At 45.0% G+C, this 25610-nt stretch overlaps 2 protein-coding genes and 1 non-coding gene across 4 annotated transcripts in view; all 3 read left to right on the forward strand.

The window, feature by feature from the left end:
- The first annotated feature begins 3574 nt into the window (after positions 1 to 3574).
- On the forward strand, positions 3575 to 17295 carry LOC111980607 (xylosyltransferase 2). Its single transcript, XM_024011430.2, has 11 exons — positions 3575 to 3749; positions 8314 to 8845; positions 9406 to 9581; positions 10914 to 11116; positions 11750 to 11830; positions 12558 to 12774; positions 13082 to 13258; positions 13400 to 13656; positions 13877 to 14072; positions 14345 to 14678; positions 14937 to 17295. The coding sequence occupies exons 1-11, from the start codon at positions 3618 to 3620 to the stop codon at positions 15263 to 15265; spliced, it is 2634 nt and encodes an 877-aa protein (XP_023867198.2). The 5' UTR covers positions 3575 to 3617; the 3' UTR covers positions 15266 to 17295.
- trnas-uga (transfer RNA serine (anticodon UGA)) lies at positions 6094 to 6169 on the forward strand. Its single transcript has one exon. It is a non-coding gene; the product is annotated as a tRNA-Ser (tRNA).
- Positions 17296 to 17699: 404 nt separating the features above from the next.
- Positions 17700 to 25610, forward strand: part of LOC112070689 (ras-related protein Rab-26-like) — a 16456-nt gene continuing 8545 nt past the window's right edge. The window contains exons 1-2 of one of the 2 annotated variants that reach the window (XM_024138126.2): positions 17700 to 18164; positions 22849 to 22959. In XM_024138126.2, coding sequence (XP_023993894.1) covers positions 18000 to 18164; positions 22849 to 22959 — 276 coding nt within the window. In that variant the 5' untranslated portion in view covers positions 17700 to 17999. Of the gene's footprint in view, positions 18165 to 22848; positions 22960 to 24142; positions 24776 to 25610 lie in introns of those variants that run through there. The other variant, XM_024138127.2, reaches the window with a different exon arrangement.

Here is a 25610-nt window from a genome sequence, read left to right on the forward strand (position 1 = left end):
TTTAACCATTAACCAGACTATACAACACACTAATGCAAATAGTTTATTTATTTGATTAAATGTAACTTATTGACTACGTTCACACAACATCACGCTTTCGTATCTTAACGTTTACAAAGTAAGAAGCCTAAATAGTTATCTTGGTTGGGAATCCCAATATTAGGGTCCAAATCAGCCAGGAGGACATCACATTCCAGCATTGTAGTCACAGTTTACCTTGGAGATGCCTGTGATGGGATAGTGTGCAATGAGGGAACAGCCTGTTGGTGAAGTCCAAAACGCATCTCTGCTACATGTACGGTTCCTTCGGAAAGTATTCAGACCCCTTTTGACTTTTTCCACAGACTTTTACCACAGCCTTATTCTAAAATGTATTAAATAGTTCCCCCCCTCATCAATCTACACACAATACCACATAATGGCAAAGCAAAAACAGGTTATTCGAAATTTTTGCTAATTTATCAAAAATAAAAAAACAAAATATTACATTTACATAAGTTGTCACGCCCACTCCTCCTTTCTGGCTGCCTATCATTTTGTTCAATATTTTTTTAATATTTAAAAAAATAATACTTTTACCCCTTTTTCGTGGTATCCAATTGGTAGTTACAGTCTTGTCTCATCACGGCAACTCCCATACGCACTTGGGAGAGGCGAAGGTTGAGAAACATGACCCAACCAAGTCACACTGCTTCTTGACACAATGCCCGTTTAACCCAGAAGCCAGCCACATCAAAGTGTAGGAACAAACACTGTACACCTGGCGACCGTGTCAGCGTGCATGCGCCCAGCCCTCCACGCTAGAGCGCGATGGGACAAGGACATCCCTGCCAGGCAAGCCCTCCCCTAACCCGGACGCTGCTACAGAGCCTGGACTCGAACCAGGATCTCTAGTGCCACAGCTAGCAACTGTAATGCAGTGCCTTTGACCACTGTGCCACTCGGGAGGCCCAGGCTCCCCATCATTACCACACCTGTCACCATCATTATGCACATCAGCGCTCATTGGACTCCATTGCCTTGTTGATTGCCTCTCCCATATCTGTTTGTTCCTCGGTCAGATCCCCATGTCAGCATTGATGTCTTTATTTTCCCCCTGTCCAGACGCTGTTCCTGTTCTGTTTCATGTCTGTTGTTATTAAATGTTCACCTCCTGTACCTGCTTCTCGTCTCCAGCGTTGATCCTCACAGAATGCTGACACCAATATGTGAAGTATCAGGGAGTTTTTGTTTTTGTTGGCAACGTCAGGTCCGGGTGCCGTCGCCGATGAAACCGGGGGTGCCTCAGCTGGCTTGTCGGGCTTCCACGCCTTAGCTGGCTCGAGAGGTTTTCTTGCCTTGGTTGGCTCGGCAGACGTCATGCCTCAGCCGTCTCGTCGGGCTCCCATGCCTAAGCCGGCCCATCGGGCTCACCCAGGTGGCGCCGGAGGGCGCCAGGCTGCCCATCGTTACGCACACCTGTCACCATCACGCTCATTGGACTCACCTGGCCTCCACTACCTTGTTGATTGCCCCTCCCATATCTGTTTGTTCCTCGGTCAGATCCCCGTGTCAGCATTGATGTCGTTATTTTTCCCCTGTCCAGACGCTGTTCCTGTTCTGTTTCATGTCCGTTGTTTATTCGTCTCCAGCGTCAATCCTCACATAATATTCAGGCCCTTTACTCAGCACTTTGTTGAAGCACCTTTGGCAGTGATTACAGCCTCGAGTCTTCTTGGGTATGACGCTACAAGTTTGGCACACCTGTATTTGGGGAATTTCTCCCATTCTTCTCTGCAGACCCTCTCAAGCTCTGTCAGGTTGGATGGGGAGTGTTGCTGCACAGCTATTTTCAGGTCTCTCCAGAGATGTTCAATCAGGTTCAAGTCCGGGCTCTGGCTGGGCCACTCAAGGACATTGAGAGACTTGTCCCGAAGCCACTCCTGTGTTGTCTTGGCTGTGTGCTTAGGGTCGTTGTCCCATTGGAAGGTGAACCTTTGCCCACAGTCTGAGGTCCTGAGCTCTCTGGAGCAGGTTTTCATCAAGGATCTCTCTGTACTTTGCTCTGTTCATCTTTGCCTTGATCCTGTCTAGTCTACCTCCCGCTGAAAAACATCCCCACAGCATAATGATGCCACCACCATGCTTCACCGGAGGGATGGTGCCAGGTTTCTTCCAGATGTGACGCTTGGCATTCAAACCAAAGAGTTCAATCTTGGTTTGATCAGACCAAAGAATCTTGTTTCTCATGAGCGGCTTTAGGTGCCTTTTGGCAAACTCCAAGAGGGCTGTCATGTGCCTTTTACTTAGGAGTGGCTTCCGTCTGGCCACTCTACCATAAAGGCCTGATTGGTGGAGTGCTGCAGAGATGGTTGTCCTTCTGAAAGGTTCTCCCATCTCCACAGAGGAACTCTAGAGCTCTGTCAGAGTGACCATTGGGTTCTTGGTCACCTCCCTGACCAAGGCCCTTCACCCCCGATTGCTCAGTTTGGCCGGGCGGCCAGCTCTAGGAAGAGTCTTAGTGGTTCCAAACTTCTTCCATTTAAGAATGATGGAGGCCACTGTGTTCTTGGGGACCTTCAATGCTGCAGAATGTTTTTGGTACCCTTCCCCAGATCTGTGCCTCGACAAAATCCTGTCTCGGAGCTCTACGGACAATTCCTTCGACCTCATGGCTTGGTTTTTGCTCTGACATGCACTGTCAACTGTGGGACCTTTATATAGACAGGTGTGTGCCTTTCCAAATCATGTCCAATCAATTGAATTTACCACAAATGGACTCCAATCAAGTTGTAGAAACATCACAAGGATGATCAATGGAAACAGGATGCACTGAGCTCAATTTCGAGTCTCATAGCAAAGGGTCTGAATACTTATGTAAATAAGGCATTTCTGCTTTTTATTTTTAATACATTTGCAAAAATGTCTAAACCTGTTTTCGCTTCGTCATTATGGGGTATTGTGTGTAGTTTGCTGAGGAACATGTTTTATTTAATCAATTTTAGAATAAGGCTGTAATGTAACAGAATTTGGAAAAAGTCAAGGGTTCTGAATACTTTCCGAAGGCACTGTAGCTAAAGATATGGCACTGAGCTGCTACAAGCTATAACAAAATGATAGAATCTGATTATCATTATAATTTAAAAAGGATCCATAATGATCATGCTAGTTCATAATCTAATAAACCATAAAAGGATTGACAAAACGTTTGTAGAAAGGGCCGCACTTTTCATCCTTAAATGTAATTAGGAACACGCAAATAGCATTTTGTATTAACATTTAAATACATTCAATGCAATGTTATTACTAATGATGATATGCTTTAATTGTATTTGTTCTTTTTCACACAGGGTCTCTGATTATGTTCATCATATAAATGACACATTTTCTATAGAACTATCTAGCTGTAAACCTATAACATTATTGAAAACAAAAAAAACAATGCTTTTAAACCATAATCAAACGTATTGTATAAGACTTAAACTCAGAATTAAACCAAAAATGTGCAATCAGTAGCCTGCCTACAACTTCTAACCTGAGGAAATGCAAGTCTATGACGTTGAGCGTTGCTCAGATTTGCTTCTCTCCTCCCCTAGCAAACGCTCTAGCAAACGCTCATGTAAACTAGAATTGGAAAAATGGTGGCCAGCGTCAGAGTGCAGAAGCTCCTCCGACGATACAAACTAGCGATTGCCGCCGCGTTAACGATTCTTCTGATTCAAGGGCTAGTAGTATGGAGTCTGAGAAGTCTCGAAGAGGGCGAGGCGGAGGTAAGAAAGCTTAATTTGACTTTGTTTAGCTGGTTAAAATAAGATTTGGTCTCTGTAAAGCTGGTAGCGGTAGTTAGCAAGCTAGCGTGCAGTAACGTTACTATGCTAACGTAAATGTTAGCTAGCTGTTTCTAGTACTCTGTAGCTTACTACAGTAAAGATACTGTAGTTAACCAAAGCTAGTTCATAGTAAGCTTATTTCGCTTATTATAGCTAGAATTGCACATTTAAACCAATTCGCTAGATAAACCACACCAGACTAGTGAACCACTTCTTTGGCCAACCTGTCTCCAGAATTCAGGTTCGACGTTTCCTGAGTGTAACGTTACTCATAAGAACTTGTGTATGAGGTCATTGTGTTGTAAACTGTAATCTGCCAACCAGCTAGCAAGCAAATATTTAAAAACAGGTCGCATTGTTTTGGCTCTCATTTCATTCTGTTGTGACTTGGCATGTCCTTGGATGAATGTAGATTGGTTCTGCGACTGTCACTTCAATTAGCATTGTGTGACTGTGTCGTGTAGTGATGAAGAGAACGGAAATACATGGCGAAGTTGATTATCGGGTTTGCCAACTGGATTAATAGATTCGGTGATTATTCAAAGTAGGTGTCAAGAAGACTAGCCAGTATTGTGTCAAGAAGACTAGCCAGTATAATGTACATTTATGACATGCAACGAGTTGGAGCGAGCGTATGGAATGTGCGGTCGTGCTTCCCTCTGGCTCATCTTTACTTATCATCCTTGGACCAAGTTATCTGAGTTGGCTCATGGGTCCATTGCATACCATAGCCATCTTAGTCATTTACTCTCATAGTTTGAGTCACCATTTATTGGTCTTGATATAACCATAGTAATTGACTTGTATTTTTTCCAAGTATAAAACTACACCTGAACTATTTCTAGGTAAACAACACATTTAGTCAATTTGGTCTATATTTTCTAAAGCACATTGAAGTAGAGCGTCTGAACCGACCTGTAACATACTTATCCATGGGAATCTTGGCTCTCCAATCTCACATGCACACCTGGAACACTACTAGAGGCAGTGGCCTGGAACATCCCATTTCTTCTTCAAATAAAGTCACTGTGAGCTGTCAACAGATTTAGCCCCGGGGGCTTGCATTTAGTTATCATTTGAGGCATTGATACAGATTCCGCTTCAGGAATGTGTGCTGAAAGAGTCGGAAGTCCCGCTCTGCCTTTCATGATGTTACTTGTGTGTGCGTAACCCTCCAGACTGATCAAATCAAATGTTATTGGTCACATAAACATATTTAGCAGATGTTATTGCGGGTGTAGTGAAATGCTTGTGTTCCTAGCTCCAACAGTGCAGTAGTATCTAACAATTCACAACAATACACACATCTAAAAGAATGGAATTAAGAAATATATGAATATTAGGATGAGCAATGTCGGAGTGGCATTGACTAAAATACAGTAGAATACAATATATACATATGAAATGAGTAAAACAGTATGTAAACATTATTAAAGTGACTAGTGGTCCATTATTAAAGTGACCACTTATTCCATGTGTTTGTATATAGGGCAGCAGCCTCAAAGGTGCAGGGTTGAATAACCGGGTGGTAACTGGCTAGTGATTGCTATTTAACAGTCTGATGGCCTCGAGACTGAAAAATAGCTTCTGTCTCGGTCCCAGCTTTGATGCACCTGGATGGTAGCGTGGTGAACAGCCCGTGGCTCGGGTGGTCACATAGAGCTGTCTCACTGAGCTGTGGATACCTGGAGGGAGAGGAAGCATCTAAGGAGGGGCCCAGAAGAGGTACTGTGCATAGGTTTGCTCTGGGACTCTTTGGACTCTGTGTCTGAACTCTGTGTTTCACTGGTGATGGTTTAAATCTATGTTATTTCATGGAGCAAACTCACTATTAGCCATTCCCTGCTTATTGTGTTTCTATGTTACGTCCTTTCTCGCAATCAAGAAGATGTTATTACTTGGACCAGTAGGAACATTACATAATCTGTCTGAATCAATAACAGCCAAGATGCAATGAATGCATTTCCCTTTGGACGGACACAGTGTAAAAAGGAAATGTGACATGACATGAGATCCCTCTGAGAGCAGGATGTTCCCATTGTGACCTCTAGTAGATTGCTTTAAAACATGTTACTCTCCATGTTCATGTCATGAGGATGCATCCAGCTCTTGCTATCACTTCAGTCCTTAGTCAGCCAGCCTAAACAAAGGCACATGTATACGCTCCCACCGCCCAATGGTGCAACATCATTTTGAATCTTATACCTACACCTGACATACTTTTTTGTTAGGTAAATCATGTGATAAATTAGGTAATTGGGAGGCTGGAGGAGGCATTTTTACAGTTCCCATGTGGCTCAGTTGGTAGAGCATGGTGCTTGAAACATCATGGTTGTGGGTTCAATTCCCATGGGGGAACAGTATGAAAAATGTATGCACTCACTACTGTAAGTCCCCCTGGATAAGAGTGACTTAATGACTGAAATAGGGAAAAAATGTAGCACAATGGCAGTGGCCCTCCCTTTTTTGAGTGAGTGGGTATAGAGCTGGGGCCTATGTAGGGCTGAGTGATTGGACTGAATCCCTCTCTGCTCAGTGGCCTCGATGTAACTCACATCTGCTCTAATCAGAAGCTGGCTGCTTGCTGTGCATGTGTGAACACAACCACATGCATCCTATTATAGCCCCCACAGAAAAGGACTTGAGAAGAAGTGAAGAAAACCGCACACTCAGTTCAGTCGTCCCCAGTCAGTGGCTTCATAAAGAGCTGCTGGGGCGTGCTGGTCCGCTCTCCTCACATGGTGGTGATGGCAGTGATATGGCTTCAACTAATTAGAACGAAAAAAAATTAAGAAAAACCCGCCTTTGGGTTGAAGCATTTCTGACGTGAGGGCGTTAATTAAAAAGTGWRAAAWAKRGRRAAKTTWAWTKRAAWKSSYGKKKTTTTTYTTCAATATGATAACATAACATTGCCTAGATAAGTCCACTTACAATTTGGTAGCAGTTTTGAACCAGTGAACCACCAGTAGAGTAACAGTCTTTTAAAATATGGACTTTTCTCTCCAAACTCAACTCTTTTTTTTGCCCCTATGTGATGCTTTTCAATAGACTCCATGACGCAAAACACATTCAATGGGGCTGGGCTGTAATATCATTGTCGACAAATGCTTTTTTAAACTGGAACACCATTTGTGGTGTACTGGGTGATCAGTAGCTGTGTTGTTTGGATTGGCTACTGGCTGGCTGACTGGCACTGGTCTGGCTGGCTGGCTGACTGGCACTGGTCTGGCTGACTGGCACTGGTCTAGCTCCCTGTGCTGTCTGTCCCAGGCCATAGCCTCTGTTCCCACAGTCTGCTCTGGTCTGTCTCTGTGCCAGCGGCGTGTGGCGAGGGCCCACTTGGGCATGCGTCGAAAGGGGCAGGAAACGCACGGCCCACTCTGTTTTTTCTATCCCTCCGGGTGCATATTTTGAGCCTTTCTGGTACAATTCCAATAAGTGTGAATATTTGTCGCAGAAGTGAAAATAGTGGGGTTTGATGCTTTCGACGCATCCATTTGTGGAGGACCCATTTTTTGCATTCCATAAAGAGTGTGGTGAGCAGTCCCCCCCCCCCCCCTGTTTATCTCCACTAACCAAGAACACCTTAGAGCAAGAAAGAGTCATGATGGTTTTTGTGTTGTGATTTTGCTGGAGTTGCTAGCCGAATGATGTGTCCTGCCACCCCCAAAACCTACATACATACATACTACATACTATCATAATACAATTTACATAATACTACATACATAACAGCCCCCTCCCAGTATCCGCTGTGTCTATGATGGTGGAGGCATTGCTGTTGGCAACATGTAACGATTGAAGCGGCAGGGGCTCAGGGCTGGGTGCCGAAGTGGGCAGCGCTGAGTGCTCCTGGGACTGCAGGGGTGGCTGCTGATAAGGCCACTTGGCCCCTGGCCGACAGTGATCTTATTGGGCAGCTCAGAGCGTGGTAACCCTCCAGCTCCCCCTGCCTGCCTGTCGTTGCCCATTTACAAGCCTCACTAATTACACATCAGAGGACTTCTCTGTCTCTCACACACACACACATACACACACTCCCCTTAGTGGTCTGATAAGGACTCTCATTGTAGATGTCAGCATATGTCCAATTTCATGTGGTGTAACTGAATGTGTACGGTCCATGCATGCGCTGTGTGCTCTGTACTGTGCCCAGGGTCTGACTGAGGTTTATTGAGGTCACTGCGGTGAATCACTGCCTTCATTACCCACCTGTATGTTGTGCCTTTTCTTAACTCTGTCTTTCCTTGATTACTTCAACAAAAGGCAGAGGCTAAAAATAACCCAGAGCAGAAACAACACACACTGTAAACACATCTCGCCTCTGGTGCTCCTGCTCTGTTGTCGACTTGTTGTTTTGTTCGTTCTTAGAGGGTGAATCATCTCCTCATTTCACAAACACTATTCCTAATAATTTGATTGGTCCCAGTATGTTGTGTAGTGTATTGACAGGAAAGAAGGAGAATGAGAATCTTCTCTGTGCTAACTCTACCCCCCCCCCCAGAGGAAAACACGGCGGTCTAAGCTACCTGACCACAACAGCCAGGACCCCAAAAGGGAGGCGGTGGCCTGGGAGAGACAAAACGCCTTGTCTGGGAGGAGCGGGGCCCGATGGAACAGCAGGCTGGAGAGGACGGGGGCCACGGCCGCCAGCGCCCTCCGGAGGGGCACCAAGCGCCGGGGGAAGCAYACCATCAGGGTGAAGGTGCCCCTGGGCCAGGGGKTAGCAGTTGATGGCGTTCCCCCCCATGACCCCTCCAGCAGCCGTAACTTCACTGATWCCCGGRGYGGAGGGGAGGGGGCGGCCAGACTACCCCCTCCAGYCATGCCAGGGGAACCGGGCAGCGTGGAGGGGGCGCCCCAAGCSCCCAGCAGCGACTTTGTGCCCAAGTGTGACATCATGGGCAAGGACGCCCTGTCGGCCCTGCACCGCGCTGGCTCTCGGCAGTGCCGGCAGGAGATCGCCAACATTGTGTGCCAGCATCAGGCCGGGCAGCTCATGCCAAGGGCACTGCCTCAGTTCTGCCCGCTGCACGGTGAGACACACCCCTACCTAGCCATCATTCCTCTAGAGATCAGAGACTAACAGCACATCCAGACAGACCACACACTGCAGACTCTTAATGATCTAGGATATTTTTTCTCCCTGGTACATTTTTTCATTTGTGTCTTGAAGTGCCTCCCAAGACTAAATTTGTGCATGAATATTACATTTGCAATTCCATTTCTTGTTTTAATGTAAATAGATGTCCTCAACCCCCCCCCCAGATAGCATATTTTCACGCCACCCCTCATCCACCTGTAACACAGGGGTTTGAGGACAATATTATTTCTATTATCAGTCCCATGTGTATCATCCAAATAATCTGTATGCAGAGACTCATTCCCATGATCCTCTCTCTCATCCTGTGTTGTGGCTGTATCTAGGCTATATCACAACCGGCCATGATTGGGTGTCCCATAGGGCGGCGCACAATTGGCCCAGCGTTGTCTGGGTTTGGCCGGGGTAGGCCGTCATTGTAAATAAGAATTTGTTCTTAACTGACTTGCCTAGTTAAATAAAGGTTACATTTTAAAAATGGTGTCCTCCTCCCAGGTTTTTCCAGCCCGGTACAGACAGCTGATGAGCTGGACAATGACCTGTCCAAGGTGGAGAACCCGGTCAGGGTGGCCTTCGTCCTGGTGGTCCACGGCCGGGCCATCAGGCAGCTCAAACGCCTCATCAAAGCCATATACCACCGAGACCACTTCTACTACATCCAYGTGGACAAGGTAACTACTGGCAGACATACACACTACTGTGATGGCTTCAAGAAGGATTTMATCTTGAATAACAACATCCAATAAAARACGTKCACAAAAAAGCATTACTTAGTTTGAACTTCCCTAGATGCACCATAAAGTCTCTTATGGCTGGAAATTGTATTTTGTCATTGGGATGATCTGGTTTGGCTGGCTCAGTTGAGKGTTGAATTCAAGCAACTATCACRCAAAGGAGATACAGAGGGGGTAAGATTAAGCTTATGCTTTATCGTACTCCGCACGTTCCTTGTTAGCTTATGAGTACGCCATGATATGTGAAATTGCTTCTCTGGTTCTCATATGCTGGCAGGGGCTCTAACCTGGAGGGTGTCGCTGACTCGTGCATGCTTGATGAGGTCACTGTTTTTCGTGTGTAGTAGAGTCTAAAATAACCCTCAAGTAAGGAAGTATTTGGAGAATTAGACAGGATAGAGGGGTTTGTCTGGTTACTGTGGGAGCTTTAAGAGGTGGCTGTCTACACAGCTGCAGAGCCATAGAGCTCAGAGCAACAGTTTAACACGGCAGAAGGGAAAGCACTGATAAATGAGGAGTCAATGGGCTCCCACTGTCGAGACTACACTAGACGCTAAAGGCCCACCACCTTATCGCTCCTCTCACTGGGACGGGTAGGCAGGCGCCTTGAGGGATGGGACAGGATGGAAAGCAGGTCAGGCTGTTCTGGAGTCCTTCCACCAGGCAGCCCTCCTCTCGCTCTCTGTCTCTCTGTCTCTGTACCAGCAGAGCAGGCCACTCTCTCCCTGTGTTAGCCTGGAGCTGGGCCCTGTCACAATACTTTCTACCTGCTCCTCTTCTCAAAGCAAGTATCTGATCTCTCAGGCCTGTTGTCACCAACCCTGCTGCAGTCCCCCCCATCCATCGTTCCCTCTGAATGATTAATCCTCTTCTTTACGGTTTGGAAGTAGCCTCTTAGCTGAGTTCTTCTTATTCTTTCTTCGTGTCCTGCTGCCAGAAGAACCTACAGCTATTTCATACCAGGAGATTTCTATGCACTTGCATGTTTTTGATTTAATGAGTATGTTTACATGCACACTAATATTTCAATATGAAACTGATTATGGCAGTAGGCAGATTGTTACCTTAAGGTGTTTACATGTACTAATAATTTGAAAGATTGATCAGAAAACCAGGTGGTTTAATCGGCGTATGCTTACTTTGATTTTGACCTTATGCCAATAAGTAAGGTGTTTACGTGACTAATGCATAATCTGCCAACTGCCATAATCAGTTTAATATCAGATTATTACTGTGCATGTAAACGTTCTGTCTCCTAACCCCCCCCAGCGTTCCAACTACCTGCATCGGGAGGTGCAGCAGATCGCCCAGCAGTACCCCAATGTGCGTGCCACGCCCTGGCGCATGGTGACCATCTGGGGCGGTGCCAGCCTGCTGAAGGCCTACCTGCGCAGCATGCAGGACCTGCTCTCCATGCTGGACTGGAATTGGGACTTCTTCATCAACCTCAGTGCCACTGACTTCCCCACCAGGTCAGTGACCACAACACCACTGTCATATGATGGGCTTTGAAACTATTGTTTAATGTTTATGATGGTTAATTGACATATGTGTGATGAAGACTGTATTCCTCCTACCACACAACTCTGTCTGTTTAGAAGAAACATGCTCTGGATTTGTCGTTTTTCATCTGTGCCTGTCTGAGCTTTTGCGATGTTTGATTCAATGATTCTGTTGACCTGCAGTGACTTTGACTCCTATAGCTACAAGATAAAGGAGAGCCACGGTTCCTTCTAGATGAAAGCCCATGCTGTCATGGACTGTTTTGGTCACTGATGCACAGAGACAGACTGCTAAATCGCCTCTTTCTTGTCAATCAGTTCTGGGGTGGATTTCTGAGGCACTTCTGAGCTGCTTCCAGAGCAGTGGCCAATCCTCCTGAACCATCCCAGGGTTTAAAGGGGGGAATAAATGCACACRGAGGAGCCGCCGCTGCCTCCMAAATCCTGCCGKSAGTGGCTAATTCCACCCATGGAAAGTCAYCGTCCCCCCTTCYCTGCTCCTCGCRCCACGCTCCAGTCRGCGTTTTATTCCCAACCTAATCCTCTCTTCTTTCCTTCACTCCTTTCTTTCTGTCTTCTCCWCGGCCTATCGCCTTCCGGCAGGACCAACGATGAACTGGTGGCTTTTCTGTCACAGCACAGAGACCAGAACTTCCTCAAGTCACATGGGCGGGAGAACGCGAGGTAGGGAGCTTAGTTAGGAAACCTCTGACTCACAGCCTCGTCAGTCTGTCTGACACACTTGGCTCTCACTGTTAGTGTCTGACACGGCTCACATTGGATGAGATTTTCCTCCACTGCTCTTCTCATCGAGCTTAGCTTCACTCAGTATGATGTAATGGTTAAGCTTTCATATTGGAGGACAGGACTAAGATGTTTGAAGGGAAAATGAAAGGAATGATGATTATGATGTAAAGCTTCTGTTTGATGTTTATTTCCCATATAGTCAAGGACAGCTCTCTGACAAACTATTTAAGATCAGTTATTATTGCGGAAGTTAGGAAACAAGGCAACAGGTTGTCAATGAACTTGCTTTGTAAAGTAGTGGTTAGATAAATGAATAACTCTTAATCACTGTCCTTCCCTGTGCTGTGTTAATTTTGGCAGCTATTTTAGATTTAGTCTTTTGACTAAAATAGCTTTAACTATTACTAAAATTACCAATTTGAGTAATTTCATCCTTCCTAGTTTTAGTTATCGGTTTAAAACTCTAGACTGAAGTGGCCGCCTGGTAGCTGTGTGTGTGTGTGTGTGTGTGTGTGTGGGAGGGCCAGGCAGATCAGCTCAATCAGAATGCGCAACTGAAAGATCAATGAGAATATTGCATTATATTATGCAACGGCATGCATATTTATGATTGGACAATCTTCTGTCAGTTGTTGATGAAACGAACACTGCCTGTGACCTCCAGGTTCATAAAGAAACAGGGTCTGGACCGGCTGTTCCATGAGTGTGACAACCACATGTGGCGGCTGGGTGAGCGGACCATCCCAGAGGGCCTGGAGGTGTCTGGGGGCTCTGACTGGTTCTCCCTCACCAGGCGCTTCGTAGAGTATGTCATCAACTCCCAGGATGAGCTGGTGGCGGGCCTGAAACAGTTCTACACCTACGCCCTGCTCCCCGCTGAGGTAATGGGCAGGGAAAATGACAATGTGACTGCTTAAATCACAGCCTCTCTGGGCAGTAGAGGTGCTAGACTGAAGAGGGGGTCACAGAGAGTTTAGCTGCCAGTTAAAGTGGGTTGGTTGAGGTCATATCTTAATATTGAATGTTGTACACTAGAGTCAAAAGTATTCATTTTATGATTTGAAACATGTCTGGATTGTCTTCATTGTTCAGGAATCCCTGTGGAGATGGTGAAATGTTGCAATTCTATTTACAGTAAATGTCACATCCCGGTGTTTGAAATATTAATATAATCCCTCTTTGTTCCAGTCCTTCTTCCACACAGTGCTGGGGAACAGTCACATGTGTGACTCTCTGGTGGACAACAACCTGCGTGTTACAAACTGGAACAGGAAGCTGGGCTGTAAGTGCCAGTACAAACACATAGTGGACTGGTGCGGCTGCTCTCCCAACGACTTCAAACCACAGGACCTCGTCAGGATACAGGTCAGCCAGCCAGCCAGCCAGCAGAGGGCACTGTTGTACCTATCATGAGAGTTCAAATTCAGTGTCCTTAACGGCTGCACTCCTCCTCAGCCAACAAGTGTAGTATTTAACCTTGATTCTCATGTGTCCATTACCCCACAGCAACTGACCCGGCCCACGTTCTTTGCCCGAAAGTTTGAGTCCACGGTGAACCAAGAGGCTATAGACATCCTGGACACCCACCTGTATGGACACTACGCCCCAGGGACGGTGGCCATCAAGGCCTACTGGGAGAGCCTGTTTGAGCTGGTGGACGGGGTGGGCTCCCTCAGTGACGTGGCCCTCACGGCCTACTCTTCCTTCTTCCGCCTGGGCCTCAGGAGCCTGGATAGCAGCCAGACCAGCCTGGAGACCTGCAGGTGAGGCCCTGCCCTGAATACTACAATTCTTCCAAATGGTAGATTCAGAGTGGAAGATTTCACTATTACTTAGACTAGTTGAGACTCAATAGATTGATTTCTCCAAAAGAAGGACAACTTAAGTCTGGGTTTAATTATTAAAGAAACACACTAAAAAGATATCTCAATTTATTTGACCATCTCATATTGTCTATTCAAATCTCTTCCTCCTTTTGTGCAGGTATGAGCCAATAGGCTACCCGGTGTCGGTGCACCTGTATTTCTACGACGAGCGTTTCCAGGGCTACTTGGTCCGTCAGGAGGTGCAGAAGGTGGGGTCAAGGGTCAGGGAAACGGTGGAGGTGTGGGCCGTGCCTCAGGCCACCATGCAGCTGGAGAACAACCTCAGGGAGTTTGAGAGGCTCAAGAACCTGGAGGTGGGTGGAAGCTGAGATACATATGTCTATCTGTATTTCTAGGGGTATTGTGTACAGTCAATGCTGATGCAGTTTAGATAGTGGTGTATGACAAGGGCTGAGACTACGGGTGAACAAGTTTGTGGACCTAGTTTGATGACGAAATACCAGTACATACTGTAGACTAGATGTTGGATACAAATGAGCAAGTTAGAATACCAATAGGACAACAAGGATGCAAGACTGCCCTACCACATTGATGTGAAATGTCTGTGCTTATGTTTCCCCCTCAGGTGGGCACAGAGTGGGACCCCAAGGAGAGAATCTTCCGGAACTTCGGCGGTGTGATCGGGCCGCTGGACGAGCCGGTGGCGGTACAGAAATGGGTTCGGGGCCCCAACCTCACTGCCACCATTGTGTGGATCGACCCTGCCCAGACGGTGGCGGCGTCTTATGACATCAGTGTGGATGTGGACACAGAGTACACGCAGTACAAGCCCCCGCTGCAGCGGCCGCTCCGCCCCGGGGCCTGGACAGTCAGGGTGCTGAGGCTGTGGGAGCGCGTGGCTGAGGCTCGCTTCCTCGTCATGCCCCTGGCCTTCAAAGGACGAGAGCCACTACGCCAAGGTGAGCCTGGTGGTTTGAGGGTCTGGTAGTTCATTACTTTTTACCAGGAAGTGAAGTGGTTCCAAGGGGAGTGTAGTTCAGGGTAGTTTGCCCCTTTGGTGTTCTGTTTGATTCAGTGCAGCCATTCAGCCTCCGTATTCAAGTCACTGGAAGACTCTCAGTATGTATTTATGTATCAGATGAGGATGTTGCGAACTAATCCCTAACAATCCTCTCTCCTTCCCTTTCCTCCTCTCTCTGCCACCCTGCCTGATCCAGAGGAGGACAGCTGGCTGCACGCGGGGCCACCAGGCAACCTGTACCTGGAGCAGGGCTTCCAGCAGCTGAGATCTGTTCTGAAGCTKCCCCCRCAGGAGCCCGCCCTGCAGGAGGCCCAGCAGAGGGCCCAGCTGGTGGGCAAGCCCCTGGAAGCCTGGGTGGACCGCACCGTGGGGGCCTTCTGGGTGACCGGGGACCTGTGCTCCACCCTGCCCTCCCCGGGCYCCTGCCCTTCCCTKGGCCCCTGYACCAAGTCCACCTGGAGCTCCCTCGCCCCAGACCCTAAGTCAGAACTTGGCCCTGTCAAAGGTGACGGCCGGATCAGGTAGCCCCCCGGACAGGAGGCATGCTGGACTACGGGAGAGGGGATTATATGTGAGCCCTGAGAAGAGAGAGAAGGATGTGTGAGCTCAGAAGAGGGGAGGATATGTGGGGTCTGGTCTCTAAGGCTAACTCATAAGGCACATAAATAGACACGGCTTCTCCCTACATACGCTGTGGAGTGGCTATGCTCTCAGTTTGAGGCTACATGCCCTTTTCAGAGGAGATGCGTGCTGGAAATTTGCACATGAAGACTGCAAGGTTTTTTGTGTTCGAACGTCATTGGTCGTTACATGGACAATTTCTGTTATGTTATCGGTCTGCATATAAGTCTTCATTCAGGGTCTGTGTGTAGAACTTTGGAAAGAGGAGAACCCCACCCGCATATGTTTGAACTCTGTTCAATGCACAGTTTTCTTCTGCTTTAAGGAATTTAAAGCAGTGGCCAACATTTTGACAGTGGCTAAATGCTGTGTTGTATTGTTGTCAGAGGGCAGTGGGTCCTCTGGACTAGTATCTTCATGCTTATTTTCAAGCATTATTATCAGAACAGCAGCAGCAGATGGGGGAAGTGCACTTTACTGTAAGACTAAGGTTACACAGGACAGCGTCGATCATTTGTTGGAGCTTAAAAGATCAAGGTGGAGGTCGTCACAATGGTGACATGGCATCCTCTTCACTTACATATCTTTTGTATAAAAGTGCTGCTAGAATGTTGCGACGTCACTATCATATCACATATCTGACCCAGCTGGCTCACCTGGAGGAGGAAGAATAATGTTCTGAGTTACCAGCTGGGAGACAACAGAGTTAAAGTTGGGAGAGAGTCCTCGTCTCTCATGAGTTCTGTTTACTGTGACATATCATGTTTGTTTGTTTCTTGAACATTGAGATGTGAAATGTCTTTGTTGTCCATGATCACTGCAAAGCAATGCCACCGGGGGTTTTGTGTGTCAGAGGAAGTGCCTAACTGATGTGGGTAATATTCTAGGCTACAGTGGCCTGGCTCTCCAGTGTGGCATCATATTCACAGTGGACTACATCGCTTCTCAATGGGTCTAGTCACAGTTATGCTATATAGGCCTAGCTAGAGCCATATATTTAGAGTTTGGCAAACTTTTAGAATATTGAATATTGTTCTAATACTAGACAGTCATGCAAATACATCATAATGCAGAAACCTCATTGGCCTAACTCTCTAAATACATGGCTCTGGGCTAGCTGCCTCTTCTGTATCGGTGTATATGCAGTGCAGTACTGTCCATGTGGTCTATGCTCTGTATGCCAACAAAGTGAAGACTCTTCTTCTATCTACCTACCACTTTAATGTTACTGGTTGTCCATAAGCATTTCTACAACAATGAAACTCCCGTCCAAGAGGGGTCAACATGACTATTTCACGGTCTGGTTATGAAATCGAAGCTGCCTTTCCTTTGTTAATATGAACTGTTTTTAATAGGAGAATAGCTACAAGACTTGCACTTATTTCCTTTTTAGACAATTCTGAAACCCTTCCCTATACCTTTGTTTTTAATTGTAATGTTTTAAAACTAAACTGGCTGAAACTCCTACTTTTCTTGTTTTTTTTTCAGTCTCTGCCACTGAGTTTACAAGTGACCTTGTTTCCCTTGCACACTTGCTTCAGTGAAGCTTCCATTTAACAGAAAGAATAGCAGAGCACCGTTTAGTGTAAATGGAATAGGTTATTCATATTTTAGTCTTTGAGAAATATAAATTTGTCCATCCATTCAATATCAACCCCTCTGTCAAACTATTGAGAACCACTTCTTGTATTATTATTTTTTGGATACATCACACTTCATTCAATGTCACTTCCGTCCATGCTGTATCACCCCACAGCCCACTCATGACTCACTCTGATGATGATGACATAGTGGCACTGGCTCCCTGACTGAGGCATGACAGTGTTGGACTGGGGAGTGCTGGCCAATCACAGAACGCCTCTGGTAAAACATGGCAACAGGTTGACTGGTGGCACAATAACAAAAAACAAACGAATAAAAAACATCTAATCTTGTCCAGTCTTGCTTTTTTGGGGTATTTCGTTTTTGACTAGTTGATTGAATTAAAATAGCTGAATGAAATGTATTCTGCTAGTGAGTAATATCAGTGCTTTATGGGATTAATTTAGCAGGTTCCCAAGGCTCTCAGAGAGGCTGGATAGTATCAATAATCATTAAGGGGTCGTGTGTTCACGTGTGAAATTAGTTATTGATATACAATATATTATTTCGGCCACAATTACTAGTTTAAAAGCAGGTTTAGGATATGACCCAATATGCCTCATCCATCCCTCAAAAGTATATAGCTAATTCGCAGTAATCCCAAAGAGAAGACACGTGATGATTTGCGTTTGAAGGCGCTCACCATGATGCACGTCCTCCACTTCAACGCACACAGTTGACATGGTTTCATAAATACTATAGTACACCTCCGTGTCCGCTTCCAGTAGGAGCGCTTTGCTTAAAATTTTTATTCGACTCTGCGGAAATGATCCCCCTAGGTGGCTATAGTTCTTGCCAGGAGCATCAGTATCAAACCTGCAAGTGCAAGGGATTTAGACAAGGAGGGGGCGGTGAGTGTAGAGAAGAGCGACAGCAAACGAGAGAGAGCGGGGAAAGGAGATAAAGTTATTGCAGCGACGTGTCTAAAAGCTCCGCTTATTAAAAAAATAAAGCTTCTCAACTCGTTGACAAAAAGATTCTATAGGAACAAATAAAGATGGATATCATTATGGAGAATATCCCTGAAATGGAATGTGTTGACCAGGGCGAGGCGCTTCACTCGGACAGTGCCTATGGGTCATCTGCGGTGGACACGGATACAGAGGACTGCCTGACTCCCCTCGAGATCACGTTCCCCTATAACGAGGACCTAATGCACAAGGTGATTAGGCTACTTTTTCATAACTTAACTCGTAGGCTAACTTAAAATCACCAAAGAGGCTGAACTCACATAAGATGATGTGCTAAATTGGCCAATTCTACTGGGGTAGCCTATCTCTATATACATAATCTACCTTTTAAATTGTACTCTTTTGTAAATATATATTTTAATATTTAAGTGTGTCTCTGTAATAGTATAAAAGTAAACTTTTCTGTCTGCGTGAACAATGCCTTCATTATGTGACATGGGAGGTGCTACAACAGTCAGCATTCTACTTGAGTGGATATGTCAGTTGTATGTGTAATGTAGAGGTAATAATATCAAAGTTGGACTGACTATGTAGGTAAGCAATTTGGAATGGTTGCGCATTGCAGGGACATCTCAGTGTGGGTTGACTGCTTGTGGAGAACCCATTCCCTTTGCCAGCTTCCATGACTTCATTCATCTCTCTCACCTGAATCAGCACCTGCCAGGTTTCAGGGGCCCTGGACAGCCAGGCTGACAGCTGTACATGTCCAATGGGACAAAAAGAAGATAGAACTTTGTCCTCCAGGTTACATCTTGAAAATGTAACCTGACTATCACTTTCTATAGTGGAATGTAATGGTTGAACTGCTCCCCTTTTGTTTTTTTGTGAGCCACAGCAACACACATACATCAGCAAGAGCCTACTCATATGATGTCATTATTGACTGCATTTTTATTTGTACTTCATGTGAGGACACTTGGAAATGGAAGGGATATGTATCAGGATTGGGGTCAATTCCATTTAAATTCCAGTCAATTCAGGAAGTACACATAAATACAAATTCCAATTATCTTCAATGCTTTTCAATGAGAAAAATGTGGTATTAGAATTGGAATTTGGTTTACTTTCTGAATTGACTGGAATTAAAATGAAATTGACCCCAACCCTGATATGTATGCTTCCTGTACGTTCTCTGTTTCTTCCTATGTGTAATCGCATAGCCTTGATAGAACATCTTCCTGTTAAAGACCAATGCTGCTTTTTAGGACATTAGCACTGATGCCAACGTTAAGTTATTCTAGAGAAATCTGCATCTTTAATTACTTTTTTTTACCTCAGGAAATTTGTGGGTGTGGTGGAAGTAGATGGGCGGAAATGTCATGAAAGAAAGATGAGACTTGGGGCACGTTATTCCGTTAGAGACCAAATTCACTTTAACGCCACATAATTTTTTTCACAATACACCCACTTATACTCATCAACATTGTTGGGGTAAATTACTTTAGTAAGCAACATCTAATATTAACTTCATACTTTTTCATATCACTTTATTTTTAGGGCAAGTATTTAAATTCATAGAAAGTAGATATTATTTATCCATAGGCATCAAGTGTTATGCTAATAATTTGATCATTCTATAACAACTCCATTCCCCAAAGCAGCTAGATAAATCCAGCCCTCACGCCAACTGACTGAGAATACTCCAGTGTAGGAACAGAAAGTGCTTATGTTGAATGTTTCCATTTACCCTGTGTTTCTTTCACAAACAATGCAGCATAATGACTCAGTGGGTGTATGAGGACAACCCCAGAGGTAGATTCTCATTAACTGAAGGAAAACAACAACCTTTTGCTATATTAGAAAGAGAGAGAGATGGGTGTTTCCTCTAGGTTGACAGAATCACATAGCCTTATAGTTTGTTTTTGACTTAGTTAATTGTGAGACATCTGTGGGGGTTATTAGTCTGGGAACCAGTCTGTTTAGCTATCATTCCACTCCTTGCCACTCCTGTCAGTTAAATAAAGGTGAAATAAAAAATACAAGTTTTGCCACAGAGACTGGCCTGTCAGCTGATTGTTCTTTGGTTGTTGGAAGAAACGGAGTACACGGACAGGTACCCAGGTTAGGGGGTTATGCCTGATTAACTAAAACAACTCAGGGGGGAGTTGGTGCTCTCTTACTACAAGAGCTTGTGTGTTGCTATGGTAAAAGCATCTCTCCCCTGTCCCCTGTGGTAGGCTACACCCCCACTTCCTCTCCATTTTCCCAAACTCTCTGCCCCCCCCCTCATACAGACATTAAAGTTGGATGAGGATGACAAGAAATAGTAATGTAGTTGTAGGTTGACAGTGGCTTCTGGTTGCTCAGGCCTTCACACAAGGTACACCCACTGTGTGTGTTTGTGCTCCATGCGTCACCAGACGAAGCCGCAAGTCTGCGTCAGACTGTTGTTGGTGTTGTGACCGTGTATTCATGAATGCTATCCTGTCCTAAGCATCCACCCCCACAATTAACCTTTAATAAAATATAAATAAAACTTGCAAATACAAAGAAATGTTATGGCACGTTATGTATTCCAAAGCTTTCTATAAGTGAATGTTAAAGTCTCTTCAAAAGGTCAGTGTCTATTGGTTGATTTGAGATTTTAAATTGATCTGAGATTTTCAATCAAAGATTTTAAAAGGTCAACACTAATGTCAGCACTTATATCTAGTCCAATCCCCAGACAGTCTCCACTTTGTATTTTGTAGGAAGAGAAAGAGTTAATCTGGGTGAAGACTAGAAATAATGTATTTTAGCTAAATCTACCATATCTGGTGAGACAGTAATGAAGAAATTAACATTTTCTTTCTGAGGCCTAAAAAATGAGAAAGTTGAGAAAGGGATGTGAGTGATTAGAGTGTTGGGGAGCTGRGTGGGCTGTGAGGCTCTATGAGCCAGCAGATAAGAGRCAGTGGKGCCGCCTGCTGGGAGGTGATAAATGTCAACAAAAGAGGCGAAGAGCGTCTGCTGACTGCTGCCACGGAGCCCCAGGCTAGCCACACAAYRCMAGCCACCAACCTGATAACCATGGCAACAGGGCCTTATTGATGCCCACGTGCAACGCTCCCCTCTCAAATCAACAGCAGATCCCCGTTGGGATGACGCATGACCCACAGCAATGGGAAATCATTCCTATCGTATAAGAGGACCCTTGACTGAGTGTTGACTGTCTCTCTCTCTCTGTGTGTGTGTGTGTGTGTGTGCAGAGGTGCCTGGAGAAGTGGCTATACTAATTTTGCCAAACATTTCCCAAACGGCCCGGCCGGCGAAGGAAAGGCACCCTGTGTGAAAAATTCTATGAGAAACAGTGACATATACTCTGACTGACCTAAAATGATCAATCCCATATTGGTCTTTCACAGTCAGGTACCCAATATGTACTGTGCATGTTGGCTAATAGTAGGCCTACTATTGAAAGATAAATGAGGATGTCAACCGAGTAAGACATTTAGATTTGTTTGTGTAGATACCCTTTAATTCAAGTGTGCAGGCACCTAGCACTGTTGTTTGGTTAGTGGTGTTTCTGTAGCACATATAGCACAAGATGGAGATTGCAAAACAAATGGCAATAATTGATGCAAATAATCACTTTATATTAATTGGCATGTCTTACCTTGCTTCAAAGTAGCCTGTATAGCCAAAATCCCACCATAGAAACCTGGAGGTAATTATTTTCTAAAGACTTCCTCTTATGCATACTCCTGTTCTATTGGTTTTCTTTGAGCTTTCTTTCATTGTCTAGCAGCCAAATGTAATTATCCTAGTCATATTAGCAACCCATGATAGTTGTTACATCTTTAGATCTCCCCTCTTTCTAAATATAGGCCTACCGTAGCGTGCATATTGCTGCACCTAAAATGTGAAGAAATAATAGTTTATCAACATTTTAAGCGAAACATTCTGATCTGTTCCATCAGACTTATTTTTTGATAAGGCATATACCTCCACTACACTACTTTGGTATGCATCATGGGGATTAAGAAGGGAATATACACAAGGCCCAACGAAAAATAAGTGGGTATACACCGTATACCTGAGTATACTCTCCACTACACCACTGTGTGCGTGCGTGCGTGCGTGCGTGCGTGCGTGTGTGTGTGTGTGTGTGTGGCCTGCTGATGTGTGTTTGTCTGTGCTGTGTGTCATTGTGCAAGAGTTTTTTCAGTTGAGTGGGCAAGGAGAGATCTCTTAATGCTCCCTTTGGGGCACAGAGCGCATCGTCTTGAATCCAAGTAGCATGGCTGACATGATGCTCAGGCTGCAGCTGCCTTATATCCCTGGTACATTCAGACTCATCCACTGCCATTTTCCTCCTCCCGTCGGGTATTTACCCAACTGACCTTCATAGCATCACATTATATTACACACATTATATGGCATCAGGCAAGGGCATGTTCCGCACTGTAAGCAACAGATGCACATATACAGTAGGGTACGCTACACCCACTCATTGTACAGGCCTATAGATGAGCAGTGTGCTGTTCTGTACTGTACACTCTTAGAAAAAAGGTGCTATCTAGAAAGTAAAATGGTTTTTCGGCTGTCCCCATAGGAGAACCATTTGAGGAACCCTTTTTGGTTCCATGTAGGACCCTTTCCATTGAGGGTTCTACATGGAACCCAAAATGGTTCTTTGTGGAACCAAAAAGGGTTCTCCCTGGAACCAAAAAGGGTTAAGCTATGGGGGCAGCCGAAGAACCCTTTTTTATAAGAGTGCACTATGCTGTTCTGTGTAGTGCTGTTCTGTGTAGTGCTGTGCTGTGTAGTGCTGTGTAGTGCTGTGTAGTGCTGTGCTGTGCTGTGTAGTGCTGTGCTGTGTAGTGCTGTGCTGTGTAGTGCTGGGTAGTGCTGTGATGTGGCTAACCTGCTCTCTGTTCTTCCTGCTATCCACAGACCATCATGGTGGGAGACAGCGGCGTGGGGAAGACCTCTCTGCTGGTCCAGTATGACCAAGGCAAGTTCATACCCGGCTCCTTCTCTGCCACTGTGGGCATCGGCTTCACGGTGAGTCTCTGCGTTATTGTCTGCCATGAGCCATAGGGGACAAGTGACCATGAAGGGAACAGATCACTTTGTTACTGGGATTGATGGGACAACAAGTGTCTTCCCTTCCAGGGTCCCTAAATGCTGTTGTCTGAGGTGCCAATCATCTTCCTCTTTCTGCAATCATAATGATCTTTAGCACACAGTTGGGTGTTGCTAGAAAGCGTGTGTATGATTACAGTTAATGATGCACCAGTTGGTCTGTTCCCTGATGGATAGTTGTGTTTCGCAGATGTATCACTCACTGTTGTGAATGTGAACTGGAGTGATTGATTGTCTGCATATACGGTCTACATTATCACTGTGGTGATGTATGGTGGGCTTCCATTCACAGAGAAAATGAAAGTAAGACAGAAAGACAGAAAGAACGGGACTGTAAAAGTTATAAAGCTCAGGGTGATGCTATTTTCAGAAATAGACCTGAATGTTTTGTGCTGTGACAGACAGTGATGACTAAGGCTTTGTTTGTCTGAAGGCATATAAGCCGTACAAAAGCAATGCAGAAAAAGGACACACAAAGCTGCTTACCTTGGAGATACGAAAAATGCTTTGTCATACAGTAAAAGGTTGTGACAAATGCAGTGGGTATAAAAAGGTTTGGTTGCACTTGCAGAAACCTTTGTTGTACTAGGTGGATAGAAGATTAACCAAGGTTCGCCAGTCTTTCTGTCTGTCTGTCTGTTTGTCTGTCTGTCTGAGCCCACAACTGCCTGTAATGTGAAGTGATGGAGCTAGAGAGAGATACACCCACAGACATCTCTTTTTATCGTCTCTCTCTTTTGAGCACTGGGGAGAGACAAACTCTTAGTCAAAGATTCAGCTGGTATCCATCCACATGATCATGCATGGCTTGGCAATTAGGAGAACATTTTTGACATTATGTCATGTCAATTAAGTGAAAGAAAATGAGATTCTCATATGAACACTGTCTGTTATTAGTGTATTTTCTCAAGGCTACATACATCCTTTGAAAAGTAGACATAGGTGAGGAAAGACCACCTACCTGACATGTTGTGGATTAAATTGTAGGAATTTTTCAGAATTCTGAAATCACTGGAATAACATTAATTTAGGATTGAAACCGAAAAGTGTATTTTTCAGTGGCAACACGTTGACAGACGTTTTTTTTCGTTCGCTGAACTCCTCCTCTTTCATGATCAACGAGTTCAGTAACACCTGTGACTAATAACTCGTGCCATCACTGCCTGTTGCGTCCGTGGCTAGGTTGAAGACCTAGTTGTTTTCATTTATGAAAATTACAAAAAACTGCCTCATTTCATAGACCTAAATAACATTATCTTCATTGGACAAATGACAATAGCAACGTCGTTTCATCTGCCAACGCGTAAAGAATGATGCGGATCCGTTCCAACGTTCTGCATAACTGAGAAATGTTTCCGCATATTGATTATATTTCCTCCACGAATGTAGCCGCGTCCTCAAGAGAATCCCCCATTAAGTTTTAACCACGACTCTATGATTGGCATTAGTTGATTCAGCGTCAAGAAATTGTTCTTAGAAAGCGCTGGGTGGTTTTGGACAACGCTAAATGACTGCCGATGGACTCATTGCTCGTGTTAACTGGTTTTGAGTCACTGGCATCTCGGGAGGAACATCGCGCGGCGCGCTGACAGATCTCGGTGATACTGTGGTGATAGTCATTGCGATGTCCACAAAGAAGGCATCGTTGAAGGATAAAGAGACTAAAAACGGAACATCAAAATATGTGTTGGAGAGATGCGCCTCGGTTTGCGAGTATTTTGATATTGCCTTCAAGGTCTGTATTAGGCTATTCTTATTATTGGGATATATATTATTAGGCTATGTTTATTATGTGCTTATAACAGTATTATGCTTATGATCATGTTATGGCGCTGCCTGCTGGTATTAATATTGACTGTAGCCAAATTGAGAAGCTTCACTGGTGGTACAGGTGTCCATCTCTCAAACAAATGAAGGAAAATCTATTAAAATACAGTAGCCTGTCTACTCTGCACACCAGTACACTCTTATAAAAAAGGCTGTCCCCATAGAAGAACCCCTTTGGTTCCAAATTAAACCCTTTTTTGTTCCAGGTGAAACCCTTTTTTGTTCCAGGTGAAACCCTTTTTTGTTCCAGGTGAAACCCTTTTTTGTTCCAGGTGAAACCCTTTTTTTGTTCCAGGTGAAACCCATTTTTGTTCCAGGTAGAACCATTTTGGGTTCCATGTAGAACCCTCTGTGGAAAAGGTTCTAAACTCAGCAAAAAAAGAAACGTCCTCTCACTGTCAACTGCATTTATTTTCAGCAAACTTAACATGTGTAAATATTTGTATTAACATAAGATTCAACAACTGAGACATAAACTGAACAAGTTCCACAGACCTGTGACTAACAGAAATGGAATGATGTGTCCCTGAACAAAGTGGGGGTAAAAATCTAAAGTAACAGTCAGTATCTGGTGTGGCCACCAGCTGCATTAAGTACTGCAATGCATCTCCTCCTCATGGACTGTACCAGATTTGCCAGTTCTTGCTGTGAGATGTTACCCCACTCTTCTACCAAGGCACCTGAAAGTTCCCAGGCATTTCTGGGGGGAATGGCCCTAGCCCTCACCCTCCGATCCAACAGGT

Source organism: Salvelinus sp. IW2-2015, unplaced genomic scaffold (genome assembly GCF_002910315.2).
Source record: "Salvelinus sp. IW2-2015 unplaced genomic scaffold, ASM291031v2 Un_scaffold1391, whole genome shotgun sequence".
Taxonomy (NCBI): Eukaryota; Metazoa; Chordata; class Actinopteri; order Salmoniformes; family Salmonidae; genus Salvelinus; species Salvelinus sp. IW2-2015.